General features: G+C 41.8%; 1 protein-coding gene across 1 annotated transcript in view; it reads left to right on the top strand.

Annotated features, from left to right (window-relative positions):
• The first annotated feature begins 740 nt into the window (after window positions 1–740).
• casp8ap2 (caspase 8 associated protein 2) overlaps window positions 741–12,880 on the top strand; it is a 37,902-nt gene continuing 25,762 nt past the window's right edge. Inside the window, exon 1 of the mRNA XM_072249921.1 lies at window positions 741–920. Coding sequence (XP_072106022.1) covers window positions 874–920 — 47 coding nt within the window. The 5' untranslated portion in view covers window positions 741–873. The remainder of the gene's footprint in view (window positions 921–12,880) is intronic.

The following is a 12,880-nucleotide window of genomic DNA, read 5'->3' as shown; positions in this document are numbered from 1 at the left end:
GCTGAAGGGTCTCAGCCTGAAACGTTGACTGCATTCTTTTCTATAGTTGCTGCCTGGCCTGCTGAGGTCCTCCAGCATTTTGTGTGTGTTGCTTGGATTTCCAGTATCTGCAGATTTTCTCTTGTTTGTGATCATGGTGGTGGGGGTTCCTGATGATTGATGCTGCTTTCCTGTGATAATGCTCTGTGCAGATGTGCTCTAGGGTGGGGTGGGCTTTAGCCATGATGGACTGGGTTGTATCCACTACATTTTGTAGGATTTTCCAATCAAGGAAATGGCATTAAACAATTTTGATGAACTATCAATGTCTTGATTTGGCCTGTTTACCCCCTTTTTAAGGTGACCACTTCTACTGGCAACCAAGTTCATAAGCCTGATTATGGCTTTTTGTAACCAATGATCACGAGAAAGACTGGAATGCATCAGTGACATCAGGATAATGTTTCAGCTTTCATTCTTGGTTTTACTTACAGTAATTCAGTTCTTTTTTCCTTGATTTTTATTTACATTTATTTCATTGTACTGCTGCCATAAAGTTAACAGATTTCACGCCATATGCCGGAGATATTAAACGTGATTCTGATATTAATTCTGAATTTTAAACTTCCTAAACTGATTTGCAATTCACCTCATTCTCCCCTCTGCACACTTTGGCGCATCCGCTTCCATCCTCTGGGGCTGTCTGAGAAGGGCCTTTAGCGGTCGCTGTAGCCGGAGGCCTGGACTCTCTGGTGACTCTTGGCTGAGGCGTCTGTTCGTTGGTGACGGGGTTCGGGCGCAGGTCCGAGGCCGGAAGGCGCGGGAAGGTAGCCTCGCTCTTGTTTCGCGGACGGCAGTGAAGGCTGCGAGGCTGAGTGACAGCCGCGGGACGGAATGGCGAGCGTGCAATGGACGGGCAGCGGGGCCGACAGCGCAACAAGGCAAGTCCATAACTTCCATTTCGGGCTGGGAGCATCCACAGCCTTTCTCAGGCTACCCTACTTTTCAGTGTGGATGTTTGAATAACCCTCTCGCTACCCCCCCCGCCTCCCCACCAAACCCGGCAGCTGAGTTAGCAACCACATTACCCTCCCCGTTATTACAATTATTCTATTGCTAGTACTTCAATTTATGCATTTGACTGCAATTTCATCAGAAAGTTATACTTGAAATCATTGGCACTCTAATCAGGGGAGGACTAAGTTAAGGGTTGTGTTCACGGTGATGTCCTGATTGAGCGTTTTCCCGGGCTGACTGTCATTCAAATTCTCCCTCAAAGAGGGAGAACCTTGCTGACGCGTTAAGTTGAAAGGCAATGTTCAACACCCAGTCTTTTCGTCTGTAGTGCACTTTTTTTTTACGTTCTCCCTCATCCTTTTTCTCTTGAATGTTTCTTGCTGTTCTCTTAATTTGCAGCCCCCTGATTTAATCCCAAGTTCCGGAAACAATGGACCGATGTTTACCTGCAGTGGCTTTATAGGTGATGTTTTATTTTGTTGGTTTGTCTGCTTAGACATCAAATCTGCAGTGCTCTGTGTTTAGTTTCATACCATATCCTACGCTTCCCTCTGAACCATGGAGGAAATAAGTACAAGACAAAATGGCCTAAGTTTTTTCCAGCTTCAACAGGGATGGATGGTTAATATTGATGCTTGTGACACCGGCAACCTGAATAAAACAAAATGTACAGTGTATAGTAGAAGGCAGCAGGGTGTGTATTAATTGGGTGGTCTGGGGAGGGTGGCTCAAGAATCATCACATTAGAAGAATGAAAAATCAAAATGCCAAATTTATTATATGATCGGCATCAAATAATCTATATCACCACAAATAATATAGAGTTTTGCTAGCTGATAGGGAGTCTGATCATCTCTCAAAATGAGGGAGGTTGCACGACCAATTCAAGAAGGAAACATCCTCTCAGCATTTTCCCTATCTAGCCCCTAGGTTTCATAGAGATAGGCACTCAGTTTTCTAAACTCTGATTATAGTGCCAACCTGTGTGATGTTTCCTCCTGCAGCCTCTCCATACTAAGATCATGAACATTAACTTTACCCTAAAATGGGGAACCAAAAATTTCCATGGTACTCTAGATATGGTCTTTTCTAGTTGCAGTAAGTCTTTCCTATTTTTATCCTCAACTGGACTGATAGAAATTAGCTCATGTGCTTGTGTGCTGTGCAAAAGATCTCAACTGCCATTGTGCCACATCGTTTTATAGTCTTTCTTCATTTAAATAATGTTTTATTATGCTTCCTTGCAAAATGAACAACTTCATAAATTCACAAACATGAGGAAATCTGCAGATGCAGGAATTTCAAGCAACACACATAAAAATTGTTGGTGAACGCAGCAGGCCAGGCAGCAACTATAGGAAGAGGTACAGTCGACGTTTCGGTCTGAGACCCTTTGTCAGGACTAACTGAAAGAAGAGATAGTAAGAGATTTGAGAGGGAGAGGAGGAATACCTTATATTCCGTCTGGGTAGCCTCCAACCTGATGGCATGAACGTTGACTTCTCTAACTTCTGTTAATGCCCCACCTCCCCTTCGTACCCCATCCGTTATTTATTTATTATTATTAACTTTTTTCTCTCTCTCCTTTTTCTCCCTCTGTCCCTCTCACTATACTCCTTGCCCATCCTCTGGGCTTCCCCCCTCCCCCTTTCTTTCTCCCTAGGCCTCCCATGTCCCATGATCCTCTCATATCCCTTTTGCCAATCAATTTACTAGCTCCTAGCTCCATTTCTTCCCCTCCTGTCTTCTCCTATGATTTCTGATCTCCCCCTCCCCCTTCCACTTTCAAATCTCTTACTATCTCTTCTTTCAGTTAGTCCTGACGAAGGGTCTCAGCCCAAAACATCGACTGTACCTCTTCCTATTGATGCTGCCTGGCCTGCTGCGTTCAGCAGCAATTTTTATGTGTGTAACTTCATAAATTCTAACATTTATAATTAATTTGCCAACTTTTTCTTTGCTCACTCACATATGGTAATACCTTACCTACGCACCCATTTTGGTATCATCTGCAAATCTGGTAGCTTGTTTTCTCCAAGTCATTAATACATTTGGTAAACGGCTGTGTCCCAGCTTGAGGTTTCACTGGTTACAGGTTACCAGCCTGAAACTGACGTTCCTTATCCCTAACTGCTGCTTCCTGCATATTAGACATCCTCTGTCCTTTCCGATGTTACCCTGAATACCTTGGGCTCTTATGACTTAATCTTTTGTGAGGTTCTTTGTCAGATGCCTTCTGCAAATTCAAATCCAAATTCAGCCACTGGTTCTCTTTTGTCTACTCTGCTGGAGACTGTCAAAAAGCACTCTGATTTGTCAAAACAACACACAAAAATGCTGGAGGAATTCAGCAGGCCAGGCAGCATCTATGGAGAAATGTACAGTTGATGTTTTGGGCCGAAACGTCGACTGTACTTTTTTCCATACATGCTGCCTGTTGTTTGTCGCTCGGAATTTTCTAGCACCTGCAGATTTTCTCTTGTCTCTAATTTGTCGGACACACTTTTTCCATGAAGTCATGCTGAATCTGCATGATAAGATGACAGTTTCTCAAAGCTATAGAATTTGAATGAAGCAACAAGACTGTAATCCTCAGATTTTTCCTAGAATGTGAATACTATATGCGGGTTGCCCTGACAATTACAATGTAAAACAATACTGCAAGGGAACAGGCTCTCCTGCTCACAATGTTGTGCTGAACCAATTAAATTAGTAATCAAATCCACAACCAAACTTTCCGTTTTACCTACACAACATCCATATTCTTCCATTCCCTGCCTATCTAAGAGTTTCTTGAACACCCATATCGTATTTGCCTTTACTGTCACCTCTGGCAGCACATCCCAGGCACATGCCATTCTCTGAGTTAAAAAAAAAACTTGTTCCGCACATCTCCTTTGAGCTTGCCTCTCTCACTCTTAATGCATGCCCTCGGATATGAGGTATTTCAACCCAGGGAAAAGATACTAGCTGTCAACTCTAACTATTCCTTTTATGATCTTTTAAGCCTCTATAAGATCTTCCTCCAGTCTACACCACTCCAGAGGGGGAAAAAGCCTCTCCTTGGATAAACCTCTCCTTCAACGCTTGCCTTCTAATCTAGGCAGCATCCTGGTAAACTTCTTCTGCATCCTCCTTCCTTCCTGTAATGGGGTAACCATAACTGAATGCAATGCTGCATGTGCAGTTTAACTAGAGATTTCTGAAGCTGTAACATAACTTCCTGACTCTTGAATTTGGTTCCTTGACTAATAACTGCTGGTATGCCATATGCCTTCTTTGCTGCCCTAGCAACCTGTGTAGCTGCTTTCAGGAAGCTGTTGATTTGGACCTCAAGGTCCCTCTGCACGTCAACACCATTAAAGGTCTTGACATTAACAGTATACTTCTCCTTTACATTTGATCCCAAAATGCAACATTTCACACAACACACACAAAAAATGCTGGTGAACTCAGTAGGCCGGGCAGCATCTATAGGAAGAGGTACAGTCGACGTTTCGGGCCGAGACCCTTCGTCAGGACTAACTGAAAGAAGAGATAGTAAGAGATTTGAAAGTGGGTGGGGGAGGGGAGATCCGAAATGATAGAAGACAGGAGGGGGAGGGATGGAGCTAAGAGCTGGAAAGTTGATTGGCAAAAGGGATACAAGGCTGGAGAAGGGAGAAGGTCATGGGACACGGGAGGCATAGGGAGAAAGAAAGGGGGAGGGGGGGAGCCCAGAGGATGGGCAAGTAGTATAGTGAGAGGGACAGAGGGAGAAAAAGGAGAGTGAGAGAGAGAAGGAAAAAAAATAATAAATAAATAACGGATGGGGTACAAAGGGGAGGTAGGGCATTAACGGAAGTTAGAAAAGTCAATGTTCATGCCATCAGGTTGGAGGCTACCCAGATGGAATATAAGGTGTTGTTCCTCCAACCTGAGTGTGGATTCACTTGACAGTAGAGGAGGTCGTGGATAGATATATCAGAATGGGAATGGGACGTTGAACAATATTTCACATTTGGCTGGTTTAAACGCCATCGCCACTTCTCCACCCATATCTGCATATTATGTATAGGACTGTGCAAAAGCCTTAGGCACATGTAAAATACTGTACAGTGAAGATGCTTTCAAAAATAATGAAATTATAAGTTCCTAATTATCAAAAAATCTCATAAAGAGCAGCAAACAGTTTAAAATAAAATGCTAAATCAAATTGATATTTGGTGTGCCTTTAAAACTGCATCAATTCTCTTAGGTACACTGCCGTGCAGTTTTATAAGAAAATTGGCCAGCAGGTTGTTCCAAACGTCTTGGAGAACTTGCCACGGTTCTGCAGACTTCGGTTGTCTCGCTTGCTTCTGTCTCTCCTGGTAATCCCAGACAGCCTGGGTGATGTTGAGGTTAGGGCTCTGTGGAGGCTATCCTATTTGTTGCAGAACTCCTTGTTCTTTTTGCTGAAGCTAGTTTCTGACCTTAGCCATGTGTTTGGGGTCAATGTCCTGCTGCAGAATGAACTTGGGATCGATCAGATGCTTACCTGATGTTATTGCATGATGGATGAGAACCTGCTTGTACTTCTCAACTTCTTAGGATTCCATTAATTCAGACCAGACCACAAACTTAATTTGCAGTAATGCAGCCCCAGACCTGCAGAGAACCTCCTCCATGCTTCACTGTTGGCTGCAGACACTCATCCATGTTGCACTCTCCAGCTCTTCTATAGACAAACTGCCTCCTGTTTGAGCCAGAAATTTCAAATTTTGCCTCACCAGTCTAGAGCACTTGTTGCCATTGTTGAGCACCCCAGTCCTTGTGTTTTTGTGTGTAGGTGAGTCTCTTGGATTCGTTTCCACTTTGGAGGAATGGCTTTTTGGCAGCAACTCTTCCATGAAGACCACGTCTGACAAGAATTCTACAGACTGTAGGGGGATGTACTTGGGTTCCAGTGGTTTCTGTGAATTCAGAACTGATAGCAGTGCTGGACATCTTCCGAGTTAAAAGGGATGTCAGTTTGATATATCTTTTGTCTGCTACATTCGCTTTCCATGGCTGACCACTGCATTTCTGGTCTTCGACCTTGCCTGTTTATTTGTGCTTCTTCAGAAGAATTTGGACAGCACATCTTGAAATTTCTGACTGCAGCAAAATTTCTGTTTGGGAGAGATCCTGCTGATGTAGGATGACCACCTTGTGTCTTGTTGCCATGCTCACTTGCCGTCTTGTAATAATTGATGATTTGAAGTTTAAACTGTCACATCTGCCACACCCTCACCTTTTATTTTGTGTGTCCTTCGCCCAGTTTGATTCCTTCTACGCTGACTTCTGCTACAGTTAATCAGTTTAGTTCATTCAACTCATAATATCATCGATCTGCTTGTTATCTTTGGCACCTGTTTGTTGTCTTTGTTTAATCATGCACTGGGCTGAATACCTACAAAGTAATCAAGTCTTTATTTGAAAAGTTGTCTTTTATTTAATGTTACTTTCTTTAACGAAATACAGAAGATTCTCTAACATTTGATTTTTGGAAAATGAATGTTTGGAAATCTGAAATTTGTTCTTTTCTACTGATACTGATGCACTAGACAAAAAATAAACAACTAACACAAAATTTATTTTAAAAACCTAGGGTGCCCAAGACTTTTGCACAGTACTGTATATCCTGTTGTATCCTTTGCCAGTCTTCTGTGCTATCTAGAATGCCACCAAGTTTATCTTCTGTAAACTTAGTAACCCACCCATCTATGTTTTCATCCAGATCATTTATATATATCACAAACAAAGGTATTCAAGTACAAGTCCCTACAGAACACTGGTCCTAGACATTCTGCAGAAGATGTACCACTGATCACTATCCTCCATCTTTCATGGGGAAATCAATTCTGAATCCAGATGGCCAATTCACTGTGGATCCCATCTAGCTTAGTCTTCTGGATGAGTTTCCCTTGAGGGACTTTGTCAGAATACCTAACTAAAATTCACGGGACAACGTCCAAAGCTCTTACTTCATCCCCTTTGTCACCTTGTCAAAAAAAATCTCAAATCAAGTAGGGCACAACTTGCCCAACAGAAAGCTACATTGACTGTACCTATTTTGGCTGTGTTTTCCCAAAAGGTTTCCTAAATCTTATCCTTAAGAATCCTCTCCAGTAACTTCCCTACCATTGAGATGAGATTCACCATTTTATAGTTTTCAACATTTTCTACTCACATTTCCACTGGGACTTCCCTTGTGGCTAGGAAGGGCACAAAGATATTGGTCAAGACCCCAGCAATCTCATCTGTTGCCTCTCTCAGTAACCTGGGTTACAGGTGGCCCCCATTTTCCGAACGTTCACTTTACGACACCTCGCTGTTACGAAAGACCTACATTAGTTACCTGTTTTCGTTAACAGAAGGCGTTTTCACTGTTACGAAAAAAGGCAACGCGCGCCTGAACAGCCAAGCTACTCCCCTGGAACTGCATTCTAGCCGCGGCAGCCACCATTGCTTAAACACATGCTTTATCTCTATTTATTTTGTGCATCCGTTAGCAAGATGCGTTCTAAGGTATCGGAAAAGCCTGAAAGAGCTCGTAAGGGTGTTACATTTAGCGTAAAACTAGACATAATTAAGCGTTTCGATCGTGGTGAATGAAGTAAGGACATTGTCCGTGCGTTGAACTTGCCTGCGTCCACCGTTTGCTCTATTTATACGCAGAGAGAAATGGCGTTTGGTTATTCATATAAGCAAGTGTTTAACTGTGATGAAACTGCAATTTATTGGAAAAAATTGCCGAGCAAGACATTTATTTGGATAGAAGAAAAGCAGGCTAAGGGACACCAGGCATTGAAGGACAGGTTTACCCTAATGCCTATTATTAACGCCGCTGGTGATGCTGTCCTTAAGCCTCTACTGGTGTACCATTCAGAAAATCCAAGGGTACTTAAAGGCATTGATAAGAAAACACTTCTCGTTGTGTTCTGTTCACATCCAAGTGGTTGGAATACCCAAGTGCTTTATTCTGAGTACATGAGTGGATACATTAGTCCTTTTGTGGAAAAATACTGTAGAGAAAATAACCTCGATAATGGGTGTCTTGTGATTGTTGATTAATTGTGCTGCTCATCCACCTGGCATTACCGAGAATGGCGGTAACATTTGTGTTGCAATCTTACCACCGAATATGACATCGTTGCTGCAGCCGTGCGACCAAGGCCTAATAGCCACATTTAAGGCTTACTATACGCAAAATGTGATGCGTTTTATTGTAAGTACCATTGACAGAGAGGGCAACTCCGAAGCGTCTTTGCGAGAGATCTGTAAAGAATACATTATAAAATTGGCAATCACCAACATTGGAGATGCTCTCGATAGGCTAACAGTCTCGATGAGAAATGGCGTTTGGAGGAAACTGTGTCCCAAAGCAGTGAATGGTTATAAAGGCTTCAAACCATCAACAATAAATATGGCAGTAGTGAGTTTGGCTACTGTACATACATTATTTCTACTTTATATAGGCTGTGCATTTTTATGTGTTATTTGATATGATTTGGCAGCTTCATAGCTCAAAGGTTACTGGAGAGAGTGTTTCTGCTGAGAGCGCTGCCGTGAGATTTTCACTGCGCTAGACAGTGCTGAAAAGTATTTCTACTTTATGTAGGCTGTGTATTTATCATATCATTCCTGCTTTTACTATATGTTACTGTTATTTTAGGTTTTGTGTTATTTGGCATGATTTTGCAGGGTATTTTTTGGGTCTGGAAATGCTCCAAAATTTTTCCCATATTAATAAATGGTAATTCCTTATTCACTTTATGACATTCTGGCTTACAAACCATTTCATAGGAATGCTCTACCTTTGGATAGCGGGGCAAACCCAGTATATCCCATCAGCCCTGGGGACCTTAATGTTCTTTCTGAGATCCAAAACACTAAATCAAAAAGCCTTTGCCAAATTAGCACACTCTGCACTAAGCTCCCTGTCTTTTCTATCCTTCTCTTTGGTAAGTACTGATGCAAGGTATTCACTTAATACCTCATCTGCGTCTTCCACCTCAAAGCATATGTTCCCTCCCTGATACGTCCTATCACCTTCTTAGTTATCCTCTTGCTCTTAATGTACATGCAGAATTCTACTTGCCAAGGGCTTTTCATGGTCCCTTCTGGCTTCTCTAATTCCTTTCTTGATTTCTTTTCTGGCTTCTGTATAATCCTCAAGGGCTCTGAATTTTAGCTTCCTAAATCTAATATACTTTGACTAAATTCATCACATCTGCTGTTCTTGTCTTTCCTTCTTACTGGAATATGCCTGTCCTGTACTCTGTGCAGTTGGCCTTTAAATAATCTCCATATCAGTTGTGGACCTGCCCAAGGGCAGCAGTTCCCAGTGAACTCTCCCTAGCTCCTGTCGAATAGAGATTGTAATTTATCCTGCTTTGATTTAATGCTCTCTGCAAGATCCATACTTTATCTATTGCTATCTTAAAACTTTGAGAATTATGATCACTGTTCCCTCACTATTCTCCCACTAAAAAGTCAGTAATCTGGCCAGGCTTGTTACCTAATACTAGGTCTGGTATGGCCCCTCCACTTGTTAGACTATCTACATATTGATTAAAGAAACCCTCCTGAATGCACCTAACAAATTCTGCACTATCTATGCCACTAAGGAGGTCCCAGACTATATAAGGAAAAGTGAAGCCACCCACTAAAACACCTATTGCTTTTATCCCTTTTGCTAATCACATATTTGTCTCTCAATGTCCCAGTGGCTATTGTTTGGTTGGGAGTGGAGGGGTGGTATTTTGTAGTATAATCTCATCAAAGTGGGTGCACCTGAATTCTACCGAAATACAGTGTCGTGAAAAATATTCAGCTGCCAAAACTATTTTCACATTTTACTGTCATTTTCTAAATTTAAAATATATTGAAGTAGGATTTTAGAGCTAATTTACAAAATATTGTGCTTCATGTCAAATCAAAAGAAAAATTCCAAACCCTGTCAACATTTCACTAAAATTAAAAACCAAAATTGAGGCTGAATAAGTATTCATTGCCTTTGTCATTACTATGTTAACTTTCCTCAAGTGCAATTATTACCTTATCAACTCACCAAATTTGTTGATCTAGAAAATAGAAGGACCACCTGTTTTCCATTAAGCCAAAAGAATACTGCAAGCATCCCTTTTGTGTAAGATCCAAACAGTATGGTAGATTTTCAACAGATAAACCAAAATTATGGCAAAAGAGCATTCAAGACAGGTCAGGGAAATGATAAAAGAGAAGCACAAATCTGTGGAAGGGTACTAGACCATCTCAAAGGCACTGAACAAACCTCAGAGCTCAGTGCAGTCCATCAGTCCATCATGAAATAGTGGAAAAAAATATGAAACCACAGCTGCACTACCTAGTTCGGAGGCTGCCCCTTTGAACTTAGTCACTGGAGAAGAATGGCACTTGAAGGATAGGCTACTGTGGCGCTAACAGTCACTCTGAGTGAGCTGCAGAAATCAGTGGCTGCAACTGGAGATGGGGTTCATAGCTCCACAATCTCTAAGTACTTGCACAAAAAGGATATTTATGGAAGAGTGAAGAAGTCCTGGCTTATAAAAAATGCATACCCTTGCCTGTCAAAACTTTGCAAAGTGTCATTTGGAAGATACTATAAAGATGTAGCAGGACGTCTTGTGGTCAGATGAAACTAAAGAACTTTTTGGCCTTAACACTAATACTGCACATAAGCCAGGTCATACCTTCCCTACAATAAACTATGGCGGCGGTTGCCTCATGTGATGGGGATGCTTTTCAGCAGCAGGGACTGGAAATCTGGTCAGGATTGATGGGAAGATGAACGCTGCTAAATACAGAGAGATCCTGGATAAACACCTACTAGCCTCCACCAGAAAACTTAAACTCAGACTAAGTTTGACTTTTAACAGGACAGCAACCCAAAGCACACTGCCAGAGCAACCATGGAGTGCTTTCAAATGAAGACAATTGATGTCCTTGAGTGACTCAGTCAAAGTTCTAACCTTAGGCTGATCGAACATCTCTGGCAAGACCTCAGGATTGTTGTCCAGCACCTAATCTGACACAGCTTGAGCAATCTAGCAAGAAAGAATAGGCAAATCTTGCTCTAACACATTGTGCAAAACTAATAAGAGACTTAGTGAAAAGACTACTGACTACTTGTCCAAAAATCTAAAAATTCAAAAGTTTAAATGTCAGCAGTTCAGATTGAACCACTTCTCACAGCTACTAAAGTTTTTGAATTTTTAGTTTTTCATGCTTTACAATTGTCCCTGGTTTTTGGACTCTACTGTGAAAAGGGAGCATGTGATTAACAAATAAAAATTCTCAGTTAAATGGATCAAAATCCTCACTTAAGTGAACAAAGGGTTGGGGCTGAATACTTCTACAAGTCACTGCAGACTATTTGTGTAGCTTTAGACACTGTTGTAGGAGAATAGAATTCATTTTACTGTTGGACTTCGGCCACATTCCACCGTGATACAACACTTGGCGGCACGGGAGGTCGTTCCTGCCTGTGGCCATCGAACGTGCAGCTCCTCCCGTGGAGGGTCAGACACCCTGAGCCAATAGACTGGTCCCGGACTTATTTTCCATCTGGCATAGTTTTGCATTTTGTTGTTTGATTGTTGGGGTTTTTTGTATTGCTATATTTACGCTATTTATTTGCTATATTGCTCTATTCTTGGTTGGTGCGGCTGTAACAAAACCAAATTTCCCTCGGGATTAATAAAGTATATCTATCTAGCTATAAACCAGATTTAACAGTAGCACTGCTGCCGTTAGGAAGGTGTGTCTTACCTGATAGCTTTGAGAACAAGATTTTAGGATACAAAATTCTACAAATGCTATAGATCTTCAGCAATACGCACAACATGCTGGAGGAACTCAGCAGATCAGCAGAATCTATGGCGGAAATAAACAGTTAGCGTTTCTGGCTAAGACCTCTTATTGCGATCGGAAAGGAAAGTTGCAGGAGGCAGAGTAAGAATGTGAGAGAAGGGTCAGGAGTGGAAGCTGGCAGGTGATAGGTGACAACAGGTGAGGGAGGGTGATAGAGTGGAAGAGGTAAAGGGTTAAAGAAGGAATTTGATCAGAGATCAGGATACAGGGAAGGAGGTGGGGTACCAGAGGGAGGGCACTGGCAAGTCAAGAGTGCAGAGAGGAGAAGAGAAAGGATGAAAGGACTACCAAAATGGGAAGAACAAAATAGAGTGGAATGCTTACCCAAAGTTGGAGAAATCGATATTTATGTGACGAAGCTGTAGGTGACCCAGCCAGAATATGAGATGTTCCTCCACCAACCTGTGTTTGGCCTCATCATGGCAGTAGAGGAGGCCATGGACAAATGTGCTGGTGTGAGAATGGGAAGTTGAATTGAAATGAGTGGCCACCAGATGATTGGTTGTTGCAGTTGGACAGTACTGCAATTCTGTGGGGATGTAATGTTGTCAGAGGTGCTGTCTATCAGATAAAATCAGGGTGAGCATGGAATAAAGAGTAGCTAAAACAAAAGATTAGTTTTAATTTCTTTTCCACTGTATCAAAAATATATGTGTCCTCAAAAAATGTAGTGATCTATGTTATTGTTCTCCATTTCTTTAACAAGACCTCAAGTTTGTTGATCTGCATACTTATTGCATAGCTAATAACTAAAGATTGTTTTACAGAATCGTTCTTGGGAGCATTGTCCTTGAGTTGTGTTTCTTTATCCATCCCTCTCTGAGGTCTCCTAAATACAAATTGACCTTATGAAGGGTCATCAGCCTGAAACATTGACTGTTCGTTCCCTCCATTGATGCGGCCTGACTTGCTGAGTTCCTGTAGCATTGTATGTGTTGCAAGTTGACCATAACTGAAAGATCTTGCATTTGAATAGACTTCAAAATTT

The sequence above is a fragment of the Mobula birostris genome, chromosome 2, assembly GCF_030028105.1.
Source record: "Mobula birostris isolate sMobBir1 chromosome 2, sMobBir1.hap1, whole genome shotgun sequence".
NCBI lineage: Eukaryota > Metazoa > Chordata > Chondrichthyes > Myliobatiformes > Myliobatidae > Mobula > Mobula birostris.
Note: the sequence above shows the minus strand (reverse complement) of the source record. Positions and strands in the feature narration are given on the sequence as shown.